Consider the following 19,034-nt stretch of genomic DNA (forward strand, 5'->3'; position numbering starts at 1 on the left):
TACATTTGACATGCTTTTAACTAAGATATGTGCTTTAGAAATGTAACACTTTATTCTTCCTCTTTCCAAGTTGATACAGAAAGGCACTAAGCTAGTTTTGGAGCAAGTTGTGACTTCAATTGCATCAGTTGCAGATACAGCAGAGGAGAAGTTTGTTCCCTACTATGATTTATTTATGCCCTCTTTAAAACACATTGTTGAGAATGCTGTTCAGAAGGAGCTAAGACTTCTACGAGGAAAGACTATTGAATGCATCAGCCTAATTGGTCTTGCTGTTGGTAAAGAAAAGGTAAGCTTAGATCTTCTCTAATGGTCTAAATACTTTAAAATGCCTTTGTGTTTTGCCATGTTAACATTGAATTAATATATTCACACTTGTTAAACATATAGTCATGTTGTTGCTGATTTCTATGCTTGTCTTCCTGTTTTCATTTCTGAGGTGACTGTCTTGCAGTTCAGATTCACAAATTCACAATAGAATTTTACAAAGATAGTATCACTTAAGTTATTCTTGTCACACTGAACAATTTTGAAAGCACGCTTTTTTTCTTCGTTTAGTTTTTTTCACCTTAAGAGAAATACTGGAACATCTCATTTAGGCAGTGTCATAATGACAAGTAAAATGTATGTAGTTCAAAGGAAACTTAGAATACTTTTTGTATGTGAATGCCTGAAAAAGTTTAAATATGCTTGTAATAAAACTTGAAGTTCTTATTTGTCATGAGGCTTGATGTACTTGGCAGGTTGGTGTTTTTTGATAAGGTGTTGGTGTTTTTTGTTTTTTGTAGGTTAAAACATGTCTCTGTAAAAGTACCAAGAAACAGCTCTGAAGGACTATATAAGAGCCTAAGTGATGTTCTGATAACATGTTCACATTATGGTTTACAGATTTTCATTTTATTGAGTGAAGAAAACAGAAAATTGCATTTCAAAGTTAAATAATGTTATGTACGCTGTATGAAAATACTAATAGCCCCCTGCAAAATTACCAGCCCTTTCCTTTGACTTAAAAGGACTGCCAGTAAACTTACATGCAACTAAATATTAAACAGATTTTAAACATAACTAATGTTTAAAAAATTATTCTTGAAGGACTACTGGAAACATGGGGAGTAAAAAGAGGTTAGGTGTAACATCATTGGGGCATCTGATGTGACCTAAAATGTTATTAGCTCATGAGTAAGTAGCTCATGCTGTCAGCTTTTATCCCAATTCCATAAAGGAGTCAAAATAGTAAGGAGGATATCTGGGAAAGTTAGAATTGTCAGATGTTTTTTGTATTAGTATTTATTTATGTAGTGTTTTATTTAAATAGTTCTCTGCTTTCAAGTATATGAACAGAGGTACAGTGAAGCTTAAGGCAAGAATGATTTGGTGATGCTTCCAGAAAAAGAACTTGTGTTTTCACTTTTATCTGCATTTCAGTCTATTTCCAGCATTAGCTTTAGTCTTGATAGTGTGTTGGACTTAACACCAAACAATTCAAGTGAGCATTTAAATCTCTGAAAAGTACCCTTTAATTTGCCTTTAAAAACATATAGTTTTCCTATATCTAGTTTATGCAGGATGCATCAGATGTAATGCAGCTGTTATTGAAGACACAAACAGACTTCAGTGATCTAGAAGATGATGATCCCCAGGTATGGTAAAATTGTGTCTTTATAGAGCGTAGCTTGTTGATTAGTATTAAAAACATTCTTTGTACATGTGACGTTTCTGGCTTCCCCCCCCCCCCATGTAATTACACCTGCAGATTAATTGTTCAGCATGTCTTACAAAAATTGAGATTATTGCCCTAAGATGGCCTTAGAATCTTTCACAGAAGTGTGTTTAGGAAATGAGACTTCCAGGACCTATATTTGCTGAAGAAATTTCAGCGTGTAGGTAGTTGTTCTTTGTCTACTGGTACCTACGTTTTTTGGCATTGTACGACCTATTCCCTTGCTGTCACCTTCTTAATAAATGGTTCAACGAGACTTGTTAGACAGCTGTTCTAATGAGTGGAGAGCTATTTTGACTTGCACATCTGAAAACAAATACTCCTCTGAAAACACAGTACCGCACTCTTTTTTTTTTTTTTTCTCTGTTTGCTATTTTCAGGAATATGGCTCAGTAGTATCATTTAAATTCAGAAAGTTATTCACTTCAGAAAAAAAATTACTTTTCAAGACAGTAGTGATTGCATTACAAGTACATCTTATACTGTCACATTTTTATATGTATAGCAACTTTGATCAGAGGTACTGTCAATGCGTTGTTATAAATAAAGACTTGGGACAGGTTTTTTGAAGGTTCATTTTTATATGGATTGCATATTGGATGAGTTGTTCTCTTTGAAGTAAGTTTTATGCACTGCTGACAAATTCTTTAAAAAAAGTCCTATTGTATAATGTTCTTCCTCTATGTTTTCCTTTTAAGTACGCATTAAAATAAAATGTGAGAGATGAAAATTCTAACTCTCTTCTCTTTTATAGATTTCTTACATGATCTCAGCATGGGCCAGAATGTGTAAAATTCTTGGAAAGGAATTTCAGCAGTACCTTCCTGTTGTCATGGGACCTTTAATGAAGACTGCATCCATTAAACCTGAAGTAGCTCTTTTAGACAGTAGGTTTAAGATAAAGTTTTGCTTGAAAAAATACTGAAATAAATTATTTTGTAGCACTTTTAGATTATTTTTTTTTTTCTCCCTCCTCTGTATAACAGCACAAGATATGGAGAATATGAGTGATGATGATGGTTGGGAGTTTGTAAACCTAGGAGATCAGCAAAGTTTTGGAATTAAAACTGCAGGCCTTGAAGAAAAAGCAACTGCATGCCAGATGCTGGTGAGTAACAGGACAGTTTTGGTGATCTATGCATTGCTGGACAACCGAGTCTGAAGCCAAAATCTGTAATGAAAATATTCTTCATAGTATCAAATGAACTAGTTGTGGTTTTTTTCGCGTGGTAGTGTTAAGTTTGGATTTCAGACACTTCATTGCATGTGACTTATTTGATTTAAAATAGTTTCTTTAGTTTAGAGCTTCAATTTTTAAGATGAACAGGTAGTTTTCCTTTGTTAGCAAAACTTCTGAGGAATTGGAGATGTTAAAGAGTAGTTCCGTTTTGCAAATATTGATGTTTCTGAACTTGGTTTGAAAAATACATGCATATACTAAGAGTGAGAACTCATGCTGCTATCAGGGTTTCTTAAAATGCCACAGTGGAGGGGGTAGGTAAATCAATTATTGCATGTTTTTTAAAATAAATTAAAAAAAAAAACTTTGACAATCTTTCTCACCATTACATGGTTGAAAAATATTAGTAACAGTATTTTCCCTTAAAGGTGGCATTTCCATGCTTTGTGTTTCAGGTTTGCTATGCAAAAGAGCTAAAAGAAGGATTCGTAGAGTACACAGAGCAAGTTGTAAAGCTGATGGTTCCCTTGTTGAAGTTCTATTTCCATGATGATATCCTATTAATGAATTCTACTGTGAAAATGGAAACTTAGTTTGGAAGCGTCAAAGTCATGCTTACTATTTTCCTAAATGAATTGAAAGTGTTAGTGTTAAAATATTCTGTTGCTTTGTAACAGAATTTTTTTCTGAGAATGTTGTTTTACACACTATTTTAGGCAGTGTATCCTGTTTTTTCCCCTAGTTTCTTTTTAAATAAGCGTGTCTATAATGCTAAAAGCAAACAGTAGAGAAAGTGATGTTTGTGCCAACAAAGAAGAACTTGAATAACTTTTCTGTCATGGCCTGAAACAGGCTTGAATCAACTTTGAAATAGCAAACAGTTTAATTTTCCTATGATCTTAATCTGTCTGTAGTTAAGAAATCAAATGCACTGGACTGTAATAAAAAAGATCAATTTCAGGTAGAAAACTAATAAGTTCATTATGGTCGTGGGTTTCTGTTGGCCTTGATTGTTTTATTTCCTTAATAATGAAACGTGTCCGAGTGGCAGCAGCAGAGTCGATGCCCCTCCTTCTTGAATGTGCTAGAGTTCGTGGGCCAGAGTACCTCACGCAGATGTGGCACTTCATGTGTGATGCACTCATCAAAGCTATTGGGACAGAACCAGATTCAGATGTTCTCTCAGAAATAATGCATTCTTTTGCAAAGGTAACTTTCTTCCTCACTAATCTCGTGGTGTTACTGTTTGTAGCTTTTTACGGTAGGAAAGGACATGTGTCTGATGTTCATTTAAACTGCTGGAAGAAATGCAAGGCTTCTGCTACATGAATTTTGGTTTGACTATAAATGTTTTTATAGCAGATTGAAAAACTTAGTTGTACTTTTTTGGAAGAACCAAAATACCAAAGTATTAACTTAAAATAATTACCAGGTTTCTTCATCTTAACCACAAACCACTGAAGTTATGTGCATGAAATGTACAGTGGTACTATGCCTTACTTGTATAATTTGAGCATTGATTACCATGTGAATGTTCTATTAGTATTATTTCTGCTAGTGATCACTTAACGCAGAGCATGTATTAATATTCTCTGTGTGCTTAGATTTCATTGAGACTGCTCATGTAACTTGGAAGCTGAAAAACTGATCATTTTATTTCACTAGTGCATTGAGGTAATGGGAGATGGATGCCTTAACAATGAACACTTTGAAGAACTTGGAGGAATATTGAAAGGAAAACTAGAAGAGCACTTTAAAAATCAAGAATTAAGACAGGGTAAGCTAACACAAATTCCTGTTAACATGTGATAATGGCTGTTCTTGAAAGCAGAATTCCTAATAATTTCTGAACACACACAAAAAAAGCTTAGTTCAGTTTTCTTCAATTTGCATATTTATGTAAGGTAATTGGGCTTTTAAACAACAGAATCCATTAGTTATAATTGTAAGCTCTGGGAAGATGAAGATGGCATCATTTGCAGAAGTACTGTAGTTTAATCAAAAGTTGATGGACAGATTTACTTAAAGACAGTGCACGTCTATGGTGGTGTAATTTCTGTGGGTTTTTTCATCAGAAGTCTTTGCAGTTTTCTTAAAGCAATGGTAGTTTCTTATTTCTATGCACTTTTCTTGTCCTTGTGGACAAGCTGGTGTGTTTATTTCTATTTCATGTGCTTTTTTACACGTTCTTAAACTGAGCTGTCTCATTACACTTCTTGTTTTTCTGTCAAAGCTCTTTGAAGCTTCTTAAAGACAGAAAATTCCTGTTGCATCTTCAGCTACTGTTTCCTATTTTCTAAATTTGTTTCTTCATCATTTTTTTCCTTTCACAGGCTTCTTAAGCACTTGTAGAAATGTAATGGTTTAATACTTTTTTTTTAATTTAGTGAAAAGACAAGATGAAGACTATGATGAACAAGTTGAAGAGTCATTACAAGATGAAGTAAGTTGGTTTGGGGAGCTTTTCCACTCATAAAGCACCAGGTTGGAAATACATTACACGGATATGCTATGCTACTCAGTTAAAGCATAGTGCATCCTCAGAATTATTTCTTCCTGGAATAATGTTCTGTTACCATATTCCTTCAAAACTTCTAGTAAGAAATGGGTCACACTACATGTGTGAATTAGCAAATATGAAAGGTTTCGTTGTCCAGTATACTGAAGGAAGAAGTTCAGGATAAAGCTCTTCATTTTCTCCATCCTCTCAAACAGTTCTTGGATGACTTTAAATAGTGTGCTGTCAAATGCTGTATCAGTGATAATCTATGGCCTAGACCTGCTGACTTGCTTTTTCTTTGTGCCTTATGACCTAGGTAGCACTTAACCTTGAGCCTACCTCTGACACTATTTTAGGTCTATTCTTTTTGAGACAGACTCCTGACCTGACATGCCAGAGGTCTGGGTATCAAAGGAAGACAGCAGGATGAATAGCTGGCATAATGTGCTTGCTTATGAGACAATACCAAAGTGACTACTTATCTGCTAAGATACCAAAGTGACTTTTTAGTTTGAAGTGGAGGTGACTGTGGAAGAGATACGGTAGTCCTATTAAATCATTATTGGTATGCAGAGAGTAATAAAGAAGAAGTAGTCACTGCTGCTTATAATGTGAGACATGAAGGATACTCAGTGAATTTAAGAACTAAGAAATATTTTTGCCACACAGTGCAGATATGAAGCTTGTGAAGTTGAATTGTGAAGCTTGTTTATACAAGTTTAACCTGTATGCAGACTCCAGAATGTATCTTAGCAGATCATGCACCCATATTTAAATACTTTCTTAAATAACAATGCAGTTCTTGAGCCCTTTTCCTTTGGCAACATTAGGCCAGCATTCAAAAAGATAGATTTCTGATACCTACATACTGCTTGGGATCGGAAAATAGCAAACCTCAAGTTCTGAGCCAAGAGCCTGTCCTGATTTTTTTCTCCCTTTCTCATTTGCAATGTATACTGTTAGTTCTTGTAGACAGTGAGTTAGGTGGTTTGTTATCTTTTTTCTTATGTGTCACTCTCTACTGATAATGAGAGAAAACGCTAGCAAGCAGCAGTTTCAGAAAAGCTGAATCCATACTCTGCAACGGAGTTGCAAGGCATCTTTAAAAATGCTTTACTTTATATTTGACCTTGCTGATCTTTTTTAAAGACTGCAAGGAAGGCTTGTCTGCATTACCCTATGAAAGCAGGAGTGGGACCAGAATGTCACTTGCCATATGGACAGAATTAATATATGGTAATGAGTAACATTTGGATATACACCTTTCGTCCCAGAATATGTTTATGTAGCCCTTATCTCAAGGCGGCAGAAATATAAGGGAGTACAGAAGTTGTGAAAGATATTCAAACAGTAGCTTCAGTAAGATACCCAGATACAGCCCTAGCTTAGGCATAACTAAACTGCTGATTTGATCGAGCGTGGGAGAAGGCATACCCTAAGCAAGTGTTATGCTTTCCCCCGACCATCTCTTATCAGCTATTAGTAAACAGGCAATACCAGGCTAGGTGGACCTCGTGGTGTGCTGCAGCAGTTCTCTACCTTTGTTTTCATTTGCATGTATGTTCCAGAGTTGTTAAGCCTTGACAGTGCAGAAGTTGTCTAACTGGGGATGGTTTAAATATCCAGTTGCGGGAAGCTGCATGTTGCATGAGGAATACTTATTAGTTTCTCACTCGGGACCAGAAACTAGCTGTATTCTGTTTTCCCTGCCTGTTAAAGTATGAACTGATTAAATGAACCATACTGAGTACAACAGAACTTGCTTTAAAACAAAGTTAAATGGTTTTCTCAACACAAGTGTGTCCAGGCAACAATTCTTGCTTGCAGATGTAACACGAATTCATAGCTGAATCTGAGCAAAGGATCTTTACTTCATCAGAGCAACTGATGTCATCTATCTTGACTTCTGTAAGGCCTTTGACATGGTCCCACACAACATCCTTGTCTCTCAATTGGAGAGATGTGGATTGGATGGATGGGCTATTGGGTGGGTAAGGAGCTGGCTGGATGGCCATGTCCAAAGAGTTGCATTCAGTGGCTTAATGTCCAAATGGAGATCAGTAACAAGGGGTGTCCCTGGGGGGTCTGTACTGGGACCAGTACTGTTCAATATCTTTATTAAGAGCATAGGTAGTGGGATTGAGTGCATCCTCAGCAAGTTTGCAGATGACACCAATCTGAGTGGTGCGGTTGATGTGCTTGAGGGAAGGGATGTCATCCAAAGGGACCTGGACAGGCTTGAGAGGTGGGCCTGTGCGAACCTCAGGAAGTTGAACAAGGTCAAGTGCAAGGTCCTGCATGTGGGTTGGGGCAACCCCCGGTATCAATACAGACTGGGGGATGAATGGATTGAGAGCAGCCCTGTGGAGAAGGACTTGGGGATACCAGTGGATGGAAAAATTGCAGCTAAGCCAGCAATGTGCACTTGCAGCCCAGAAAGTTGGTTGTAACCTGGGCTGCATCAAAAGAAGTGTGGCCAGCAGGTTGAGAGAGGTGATTCTCCCTCTCTACTCTGCTCTGGTGAGACCCCACCTGAGCATCCAGCCCTGGGGTCCCCAGTACAAGCAAGACATGGACCTGTTGGAGCGGGTCCAGAGGAGGGCCACAAAAATGGTCAGAGGGCTGGAACACCTCTCCTATGAAGACAGGCTGAGAGAGTTCAGGTTGTTCAGCCTGGAGAAGAGAAGGCTCTGGGGAGACCTTATAGCAGCCTTTCAATATATAAAGAGCTTACATGAAATAGAGAGACATTTTACCAGGGCCTGTAGTGACAGGACAAGGGGCAACAGTTTTAAACTAAAAATGGGTAGGTTTAGATTGAACGTAAGGAAGAATTTTTTTACGATGAGGGTGGTGAGGCACTGGAACAGGTTGCCCAGGGAGGTTGTGGCTGCCCCATCCCTGGCAGTGTTCAAGGCCAGGTTGGATGGGGCTTTGAGCAACCTGGTCTAGTGGAAGGTGTCCCTGCCCATGGCAGCGGGGTTGGAACTAGATGATCTTTAAGGTTCCTTCCGACCCAAACCATTCTATCATTCTATTATCAGACCAAGAGTTGAAAAATAGTGGACTTAAAAAGATTGGTTTTACAAAACCAAATCATTGAACAACTTTATTCCATTAGTTTAGAGACCTTAGCATTTCATGTGACTTCCACTATTTTGAAGATTGTTAGTCTTAATGTGAGTTGTATCTTTTTCCTATCAGGATGACAGTGATGTTTATATTTTGACTAAAGTATCAGACATTTTGCACTCAATATTCAGCAGTTATAAGGAGAAGGTACTGCCGTGGTTTGAAAGGCTACTTCCACTAATTGTCAACCTAATTGTAAGTACCTTGCTTTCTTTCAATTTGACGCTGATTTTTTTTTTCTGATGTGTTAACAGGCCTTCGATGCTGGAATCTTAGAGAACTTGGTAGATGAATGTAGCAATTACTGTTTTGCAAAATAGAGGCAGTTGAAGGTTTATTCTGGATCAAGTATGAAGTTATTACCCTATGCTTTGTGAACAGCTGCACTGCTGTGACACTTCTGATTTCTGTGTTGCAAGACCCAGGATCATTGACACACAAATATTTTGAGAAATTGAATTTGCCTGGCAGTGTCCAATACTCTCTAAAGTGGATTTCAAGAAGAGGGCCAAAAAAGAGCTGCAGACTAGTGGGGAAAATTGAGACTGAAATAGGTAACAGAGTGTGAAATAGAGGTAAAGGATTTAGCCTAAAATCATTCTTTTAATTAGCTCAGATATTCACCTGGATTTTGTTTTGTTCGTGGTGTTGCTGCAAGTATCGCTACAGAAAATTATGCACTTGTAACATTAAATTTAATCCAGGAAGATTTTAACAAAAATACTAGACCACTGTTACTATGATTGTTCTGTTGATATAATCATTGACTGTACAAATATTACTAGTTTTAAGGTGGTTTAAATGTTACCTGTTTTTGATGCAGTGTCCACACAGGCCATGGCCAGACAGGCAGTGGGGGCTATGCATTTTTGACGATATTGTAGAGCACTGCAGCCCCTCCTCGTTCAAGTACGCGGAATACTTCCTGAGGCCAATGCTACAGTCAATATGTGACAATAGCCCAGAGGTTAGGCAAGCAGCTGCCTATGGTGTTGGAGTTATGGCACAATTTGGTGGGGACAGCTATCGTCCTTTTTGCACAGGTATGTACATGCATCTAATAAAAGGATCTGAATGTGTGATTTGGGGCGGGGGGGTTAAAAATTGCTCACATTTTGGTTAGTGAGGTCTCTTCCCTTTGGCAGTGAAATAGATTGCCGGTATAACCTGTGTGGCAGACTGGTGATGATTAGTAAAGTACCTGAATTCCTTGGGCCTCTAATGATGTTCTGCTTAGTAGCACTTCTGCTGCAGAGCTTACTGCTTAGCAAACTTGTTCTACTTTTTTTTTTTTAAATATGGTCTGAGATGCACATGTTCATTTCATAAAAAATAGCTTTCTGCACACACCTGTCTCATAGTTGCTTTTTATTAATACTGATGTGGTTACATATTAATGCAAAACCCTTAGGATGCCTGGAAAAATTATGTAAGTGACCTGTATTAAGGAGTAGCCTAGAATACAACTAATGTGGCTCTCTGCTTTCCCGTTACATAAAAAGCAGGAACCTGATTTCTGTGCCTGCTTTCTTTCTGAATGTCTCAAGCTTCTCTAAAACTTCATCCTGAATTTAAAGAAATAATTGTCTGCTGGCACTCTTCTTGCCAGTCAACAAAGTTAATTTTGCACACTAAATAGCATCCCTTATCAGAGGTGGGGTTTTTTTCCTTTTTTAAGAAAATATTTAGTCAGCTGTTTCAAATAGGTATTTCATGTAAGTCTTGAAACGAAATTCAAAATTATGTAAGAAAATAAGAACCCTGTTATAGGGATAAATTAGGGCTTTAACACAAGGAGGTTAGAGGTTGTAATTTTCACTGTTAGTGTAAATGTAACTGTCACATGGTGACAATCAAGATGAGGTGTCATTAAAAAAAAAAAAGCAGGATGGGAAACCTTGCAGTGAAACATTAGGAGCATTAAAATTTAAAATTGTCTAGAAAAATACTTCCCAAAGGGTTTTTTTTTGTGAACTTTTCCATAAGGTTTTTCTGTCTTGCCTCAAGGCTAGAGGAGTAGAGACTGAAGTCAAGACAGTTCTGATATTGGAGTTTTGGGGGTTTTTAGCATCTGTTGAAGTCTCATCTTTTCATTAGTTAGACTTTACCTTGGCCCACTTAAACTTTGTAACAACTTTGATCCTTTTCTTTGTATTTGGACAAATAATCCTTGATTAAAGCCAGACACTTGGCTTCTCCTTTAGTTGGATGTTTAGATAAAATGACCTTTCTACTTTACAGCATACAGCTTACTAGCAGGCTCCTCAAAAGTATTTTAAATTCTTTTATATGTACAGGAAAGAAATTTGTGATTTATTTTAATAGATGAAGATGTGCTGTGATTAGAAACAAAATAAATCCGTGGCATGAGAAGCCTTCTGCCCCGTAGGGTTTACTGTCTTCTCTGAAAACATCATGTTTGTGAGCTTTTATTTATAATTTAATTTCCTTACTGATTAATGTATAGCACTGGCATATTGTTCTACTGCAAGTTTGTAACAGTATGTAAAGACTCGAGACTATTCAGAAAAAGCACATGTATTAACATGAGCGTCTTTGGCAGTAAACTGAAAAAGTACAGGAATATAGGGAGAACTTGTAAATCACACAAGAGCTACATTATGATGAAACAAAAAGAATCAAAAATAGAATTAGTAAAGAGCAAAGAAATAAAATTGAAGGAAAAACTATAGCAAATCAAGTAACTTTCTAAATGGGGTTACAAGGTTACAATTTACATGACTGTCAAGTTGCTTCCATTTCATATGTTGGTGGAAGAAAATCATCAGCTATTCTCTGTGAATACTGTATTAATCAACTGCATGTGTTTCTTCCTAAATCTTAGCAGTGGCCTCAACTTTTGGTGGTGCAAGATGTCAAAGCAGTCAGTCCTTGGGAAAAAAAAAATTATTATTAATAGAAGATGGTCTCTTATAGTCAAAAGGGGTTTTTAGGGATTATCTACCACAACATGTATGTGAGAGTAGATCTGTTTTCTAGACAAGAAGAAAACTTTTCTGCCAAACTGTAGGGAGGAGGCTATGCTGATTCATTTTGATGCCCTCCTAATCTTACAGCTCCAAGGACACACATACCTACAGAGTCATCCATCGATATTAAGCACTATGAGAAAACACAGATAAGATTTAGCTTCAGCAGTCATGAAAACCTGAGGTTTACAGTGCAGACTCAGTTTCCCTGGACATTGTAGGCTTCTACGAAACAAATTCTGCTTTGCAGAAAAGTCCAGCATTGTTATGCTGCATTCAATACACAAGCTAGTGGGTCTGATGACCAATATTTCTGCTGTTCTGTAATGTTTATCAACTCCATAAAAGTATCCTTGTCTAGCTTAGGGTTAATCATGTTTTTCCATAGCTGCTAAATTCTTCAAAAATCCAATTCAGTGAAGTTAATATAGCAGGTGTCATTGTGTAATCCTTAACTGCAAAGCTGCTACTTATTCATCAAAATGAAGTAGTGTGAGAACTCGCTCTTCCTCAGAAATTGGAGTTATTTTGAAGTGTGCTTTTTCTGCACAGTTCCACAACCTGTTTTCTGTGCTGATAGAGAATTTCACAGATTTAGCATTACATTTTTAGCAGAACAACACAAGGGGGAATTGTTCCTGCATGTATGTAGAGTGCTGTGAAGTCTGCAGGGACACTAGTAACTAAAGCATGACATTAATGTTCGTTTAGAAGTGTGCATGTGTTTACCTGCATGACTATGAAAAAAAAGTATATATAATTGCTATTAACCTAGCTAGAAAATAGGCATTTTTCCTTGATGTTTGATTTTTACAACTTAAATCATGCCAGGTAGATTCACCAGATGAGATTACTCCAATGAGCTTTTCCTAGTGCACCTTTTAGTGGTGGGAGGTGTATATATGTATGTACATATATATATATATATATAAAAAAATGTGTGTGCACACAAGCAACAGACATACAGCAGGCACGCACTGTAGACATGCACTACAGTCCAAATTAATGTGAATGTTATGGTATCAGTGCTTTTTATCATCGTGTGTTTATAGAACCTGTTAGATTAAAAAGATAATGCTTGTTATCTATGTTTTTACTATAAATGACAATGTCTTGTATATTGTAGATTACATAACTCTAATTGAGAGAGATGAGAAGATTTTTATTTTTCTTTCTTCTGAGCGAATTCAGACTTTTGCAGTAGCTGTTTTCTTTTGTTTCCTTGCATAGCTTTATCTATCTGTTTGTTTTTCATATGATGATTATTGAGCAGGGAAGAACCTAGAAGTAGCGGGACATTGAGATGTCTAGATTTTGGTGTTTGGGCCACAAAAAAAATCCCATTTTTAATACGTGCAGTAGTCTCATGTAGAATTTGTGATGTTAACAAAATATAACTTGATTGTGCATTTAACTTTATTCTTGTGTTGTTTAACAATTAGAGGCGCTTCCATTGCTGGTGAGAGTCATTCAATCACCAGATGCCAAAACCAAAGAGAATGTCAATGCAACAGAGAACTGCATTTCAGCTGTAGGAAAGATAATGAAGTTCAAGCCTGACTGTGTAAATGTTGAAGAAGTCCTGCCACACTGGTTATCATGGCTTCCGCTTCATGAAGATAAAGAAGAAGCTGTTCATACTTTCAATTATCTGTGTGACTTAATTGAGAGGTAAGGCAAAGTCTTGACATTAATGCAGAAAGTAAGCCTGTTTGCAGGTTCTTTCCTTTCATTCATTTCCCCAGACTGAGAAACTGCCAGGTTAATCTGCATATGCTTTAGAGGAGATAATTTGGAAGGTGAGAACTAAGCCTTCCGCGATGTTACTGCTGTTTTTTTAAACAATCAGTTTTCTCATCCTAACTAATGTCTGTATGGCTTGAAAAAATTCCTGGCTGTTTTATATGTACATGATGGGGAAAGGATGAGCTGGGAACTTCCACAGAAGATTTCAGGGAAATTTTTGATACTCTGCTTACATACCAGCATTAATAACTGATCAGGTCTTTTTACTTAAGAGCAGCACACAAGCCCTTGCAGCCTTCTTTTCATAACCTTTTAAAGTAGCTTTGCACCTTTTTGCTTTCCAAAAGCTTGAGTATCGACAAAGTGAAGTATGAAATAGAGAAATGATACAGACAAATTCATGGTACAGTGCTATCTCCTTTAATAAGTTTGTAATAATAATTTCATTTATAATTGAAAGCATCTTGTCCCACAGCTTGTTCTTCAGATTTGTGCTCTCTCCCATAGGTCAATGGAGGAAACAAAGATAATTCTTCTAGTGTGGGTGCAAGTTGCACTTCATAATTGAGTGGAAGAATGTCAGCTTCTGAAATGTTATGTAGTAGCCATGTTCTGGCTGACACTGTATTATTATATCTTAGTAGAAAAACAGAAAGGAAATAACTTAGATTTCCTACAGTCTTTTCTACTATGTGAATACCTTGTATCTCTTGGTGTTTTATTAAGGCAAGATCTCAAAATGGGTGGTGGCAACTGAGTGCCTAGACTAATAATAGTATAGTTGTGTAGAGACACCATAATAATACCGATATGTATGCATATATACACACACATATATAGAAATTGGGAATTACAGTAGTAGCACACTTTTGTACCCAGCTCTGTGCAGGTGGCTCAGCCTTGCTACGTACTTCTCTGGAGCTCTCAGTCCTGTGTTCCAGCAGTGGTAGGTGGCAGAGCTGGAAGTAGATCATGTTTTCCACCCAGATCCCTGGTTGCCAGTACTCCTCTACTCCCAACACTTGGCTGGGAAGGAGGGAGCAGAACGGCTTACTTGCTGTGTCAGTGAGAGTGCTGGTGGTGAAGTCACTGGTGCTCCTGACACCAGTAACGCAACCTCCTCCACATTGCTGCACTGAGAGAGAGAGGAATAAGCCCTTTTAGGCAGGGTATTTCTGTCATGCTGTTTTACAGTTCCATCTGCATGGAACTCAACTGTTCTGTAAAGTTCAGAACTTCTTCCTGATAAAGTGTAGGCTGATTAAAGGATTGGCTGGTTAAATATTAACAGGAGAGGGAACATTCTGTCAGCAGGCATCAAAGCTATGCATACTTATTCAGCTGAGTGAAACTTAGATGTAAATAAGCAGCTTTAGAATAAGATATTTCAAAATCAGTCGACAATGTAAAATGCTTACATTATTTTTTTTTAGTTAAAGATTAATTTATTTGTAATGTATATCTTCATTGTAACAGCAACAACCCAGTTGTCCTCGGTCCGAACAACTCTAACCTTCCCAGAATATTTGGTATAATTGCGGATGGTGAAATTCATGAAGCTATTAAACATGAAGATCCGTGTACCAAGCGGTTGGCTAATGTTGTTCGCCAAGTGCAGGTAAATAAATGCTTGCTTAGGTATAAAGGCAACATTTAAAATCTACTTTCAGAAGTAACTGAACTGTTAAACCAATTTTGACAGCCTTGTCACCTTAGAGAATAACGCTTCAACCAGTGATCTTGGAGATCCTTGGACACTCCTTGAACCATTAATGATAAAACTTGGTAACATTTGTACTTCAGTAAAGTTTGACTCTTTTGATAAACTTCAGAAGCTTATTAATTTAAAAAAAAAAAAAGCTTTAAGATACATGCAGCTAGATAGTTAATGTGCTAGCCAGTATTAGTTGTTTGGGGGGGGGTTCTGAGCCAGAAATTAAAATCCGGAGAGAAATCTGCCTATCTCTGTATCAGTGAACTGTTCTGCAGGATTTGATCCAACATGTGGTTCCTGTAAAGGGTCCCCAGCACCCTGTGATGACTTAATAATATAGCAGAGCCTTGGGATCTTTGCTAGAGAATGAGTGCAAACCACAAGTAGTTTTACTACTGCCCTCTTTAATCCAGTGCAAATACAGGCGGCTGTTCAGTGTTTTCCCTACCTTTGGGGAACTGCCTCAAGGTTCGCTTCCTTTAAGCCATAATGAGTATTTACGGTGCTGGGTGATGGGCATGTCCAAGTATTTAAGCTGCAGGTCTCTACGGTGTTGTAAGTGTAGTGCTCATAGGGCAGATCTGATCCGGGGCCAGATGTTATCAGGTGGATGTACTTGACAGTTGCAGCACCTAATGATAGAAAGTGTTGTGCCTGGCAAGCATATGGTGTATAAAAATGTGTAGAGGATTTGGAGCAGCAGCTGTTCAATTATTGTCCATTCTACCTGGCATGCTTTGGCAAAATTCAGGCTCAAGAATTTCAGGAATACTTGATTTTGGAAAGTATTCACTTGGATGAGTGTATCAGCCTGTGAGATCCATTATGTCTGGTAGAAAATGACTTGTTAAAACTCTGAAGGCATAAAAAGAGTGAAATCAAGCAAAGTTTCAAAGTGAAAGTGGAATAAGTGCCTGCTCTAGATTCTGGCTGTCAGATATGAATCCTTCTGTTAGTACTTAAAGTCTGGGTGTGGAACTTTATATTAGGGTATGCTAATGCATTTGTTCACTTTACCTTAAGTGCTTAAGGTTAGTTGATTTTTTTTTTTTTTTAATTTATTTTATTAACAATGCAGTGGCATATACATGTAAAGATTAGTTGTGTATAGCAAAGTCTTGTTTTGGCCAGGAACAATAGGAACGTTAACACGGAAACAAGACTTCTGCATTGGTTAAATAATTTACCTTCAGACTGTGGGGGAAAAATCGCAAAGGTCATGTTTTTTCAAAAATATGGTTTTAGCATACTGTTACCAATTGTGTGTCTCTTCACACATAGTACTTTGACTTTAGTAAAGCACTGTAAATGTTTTATACTATGTTAGGAACTTTAAAGGCTGTGTAGTTGCTAACAGTCTGCCTGCTGCTGGTGCTGCTGCTTCCCAGATTCCAGAAGAAATTCTTTTTTTTAATGATCTCAGTAAGCTGTTTCTCAGCCAGCATCTGACATGAGCAACGTTATGGTCATAGTTGGAATTAAACAAACTTTTTTCCTCATGCTTAGGTATTCTTAGGCCAGAAATATTTCAGTGTAGAGTATGAATTTAAATGGGTGTCAGAAATGCTGGAAGAGCGAGCACATTTAATTCTGCAGTATTCCATTATACATTGAGAGTCTAAAATGCCTAATATTATTTAAAACTAAAAACACAAATTCAGCTTGAGGACTTTGTTTTCAAATTCTGTGAATCCCTTTTTAATTTGATTTTTTTAAGTGTGTGAGGAAAGGGCATTATAATAGAGCTGAAAATAAAATACACCAAATACAAATTAAAAGAATTTTTTTAACAAGTATACTGTTGTCGCAAAAGCCAATCTAAAGACCTACAGCCAGTCACCTATGATTTTTAATTTCCCTATCATTGTCCTTCTAAAGAAAGCAGGGTGCCAGTTGCTTCCAGCTTCTATTGATAAGTGAATAAATACTTCTTCCCCACCTTCTTTAATTTTCAGCATTTTCTGGTACCGTTAGAACCAGTCCCTGCTGATGGTGACTTTAAAAGCTAATGTCTCAGCCAAAGGCTGTGGTAACACAGATGAGGTATACTGAGGGGCAGGAAAGCCTGCTATGTATGTTCTCTTCTCTCTGGGAAGTAATTTACTATTCCTTTCACTAAACAGCAATGCTGTGTTTTGGCAGCAGAATTTTGCACATGCACACACAGTGTGTATGTCATGCTGTAATCACAGTGCACCCGTCCTCTGAACGCGTTACTGGTGTGCCAGTGCCCAAAAAATGCTCTCGTGTTTAGACATGGTTCAGTTTTGCCCGAACGTTGATCTTTTAACTTCAGTGCAAAATGGAGCCAACGTTTTAGGCTATGGTTAACTTAAGGGTGTCAATTGCCGTTTGACCCACTTAGTTACAGGGAGTTCCCGGGAGTTTTGAGTCAATTACTCTGCTACTATTTAACCAGTAAATAGTTAGCACTGCCTCTCTTTAGCATTTTAGAGCATCTCTAGTTGAACCTGTGTAGGACTGTGTAACTGAAGATTTCAGTCTGTTCTCTGGCATATATATTACAGGAATAAGCCCAGTGAATATTGAGCTTTGTAAACATACGAAAGTTTAGCGTGTGCCTTGGAAGCTTGTCAGCCTGCATAAAGCCAACTTCTCATTTGTTTTCTAGACATCTGGAGGATTGTGGACAGAATGCATATCACAGCTCAATGCAGATCAACAGGCAGCCATACAGGAGCTCCTGAACTCTGCTTGAAGGGCCTTAATTATCATCTGCAAGAAAACTAACTCCAAATAAACGTTTACCCTATTGTTTAGGTTTCTTTTGTTTCTTTTTTGAGTAAAACCAGAACTGTAGTGCGTGTAGGCCATTCTTCTGCAACCTACAGACAGTGGCAGCAGGAAGAAGCATTCTTTCAGAAGGGTGTTAAAATCAGTTTCTATCCCACAACACGGAAGAAGTTTCCTGTAAACCCTACAATAGCACTGAAGAGTATTTTTCTAACGGTATAAGCCATCCATACGATGGTGAAAGGGAAACAAGTTGAATTTTCTCATTAGACATAATGAATTAAGAAACAGCTTTAAGACCTTCAGCGGTAGATGTACGTTATAACAGATAAACGTTTCTCTACATCTAGTGTTAATTGTATTAATTGGAGTGTGAGTCTTTGTAGGGTAGAAAGTGTCCTTCTGCCCAACAAGTTAGTAGATCAAAAGATGAAAAACTGAAGACAAACATCGAGCATGAAGACCTCATTGATCGCACTTTCAGATTCCCAAAAACAACTTGTACAGTGACTCAATGAGGAAAGCTGTTCAGCTTCCAGCCCTTGAATGTGAAGTCTCTTTGGCATGTCTGACAGTATCTCATTCACTCCTCAATAAATGACATTGAAACACAAGAAGCTTGTCTAGAAGTTCAGTGATGTGTGGTTCTTTTAATTTCCTCTTGTGAAAAGGTGCAAGTAACAAACTATACAAGTCATGATTTTATACTGGAAACTTTGTATATTGTTGCCTATTACAGATTTTATGCATTTTCGTTTCTTGACTTTTTAACAAATTTTTCACCTGAGTGTGTAGAATGGAAAATTAATGGCATTCCTTTTATGACAGTAAATTTACATATCACAACTTTAAAATGTTTTTCATGTTCAGATGCAATTGCATTTCATAACTTATAAAATGTAGTCTTTTTTCCAGCTGCAGAAGTGCAACATGATCTAGCAGCCAGCAATATGGTTATGGTAGTCTGTGTCTTGTTTAAAACAATCGTATACTTGATAGCCTAACCTGAACAAATCAAAAACCTTTTCAGGTCTTCTTAGTACTGCAAGAGCAATACGTCATTTACCAGCTAATATAGCAGCAAACATAAGCATAGAGTATCTGATTTCTAACAACGGTGAGTGACCTTTTTGCACTCTGTTACTTTGAAGATGTTAGTGTATGCATTGATCTCTAAAAACTTCAGTTGTTTACGGGAAGTGTTCTTCAGGTCAATCTCAGCAGTCTCTTAAAACATAAAAATCTTTTCAAAGAGGGTGTAAGTTTTCTTCCTTTATAACAAGAAAGGGTAGAACTTT

At 37.3% G+C, this 19,034-nt stretch overlaps 1 protein-coding gene across 1 annotated transcript in view; it reads left to right on the forward strand.

Annotated features, from left to right (window-relative positions):
* IPO5 (importin 5) overlaps window positions 1-18,370 on the forward strand; it is a 45,809-nt gene extending 27,439 nt beyond the window's left edge. Inside the window, exons 14-26 of the mRNA XM_010578290.1 lie at window positions 71-289; window positions 1,557-1,640; window positions 2,475-2,607; window positions 2,707-2,828; window positions 3,356-3,452; window positions 3,937-4,109; window positions 4,566-4,677; window positions 5,288-5,343; window positions 8,605-8,727; window positions 9,356-9,575; window positions 12,965-13,193; window positions 14,745-14,886; window positions 17,615-18,370. Coding sequence (XP_010576592.1) covers window positions 71-289; window positions 1,557-1,640; window positions 2,475-2,607; window positions 2,707-2,828; window positions 3,356-3,452; window positions 3,937-4,109; window positions 4,566-4,677; window positions 5,288-5,343; window positions 8,605-8,727; window positions 9,356-9,575; window positions 12,965-13,193; window positions 14,745-14,886; window positions 17,615-17,701 — 1,797 coding nt within the window. The 3' untranslated portion in view covers window positions 17,702-18,370. The remainder of the gene's footprint in view (window positions 1-70; window positions 290-1,556; window positions 1,641-2,474; window positions 2,608-2,706; window positions 2,829-3,355; window positions 3,453-3,936; window positions 4,110-4,565; window positions 4,678-5,287; window positions 5,344-8,604; window positions 8,728-9,355; window positions 9,576-12,964; window positions 13,194-14,744; window positions 14,887-17,614) is intronic.
* Window positions 18,371-19,034: the final 664 nt, after the last annotated feature.

The sequence above is a fragment of the Haliaeetus leucocephalus genome, unplaced genomic scaffold (assembly GCF_000737465.1).
Source record: "Haliaeetus leucocephalus isolate CR32 unplaced genomic scaffold, Haliaeetus_leucocephalus-4.0 Scaffold626, whole genome shotgun sequence".
Taxonomy (NCBI): Eukaryota; Metazoa; Chordata; class Aves; order Accipitriformes; family Accipitridae; genus Haliaeetus; species Haliaeetus leucocephalus.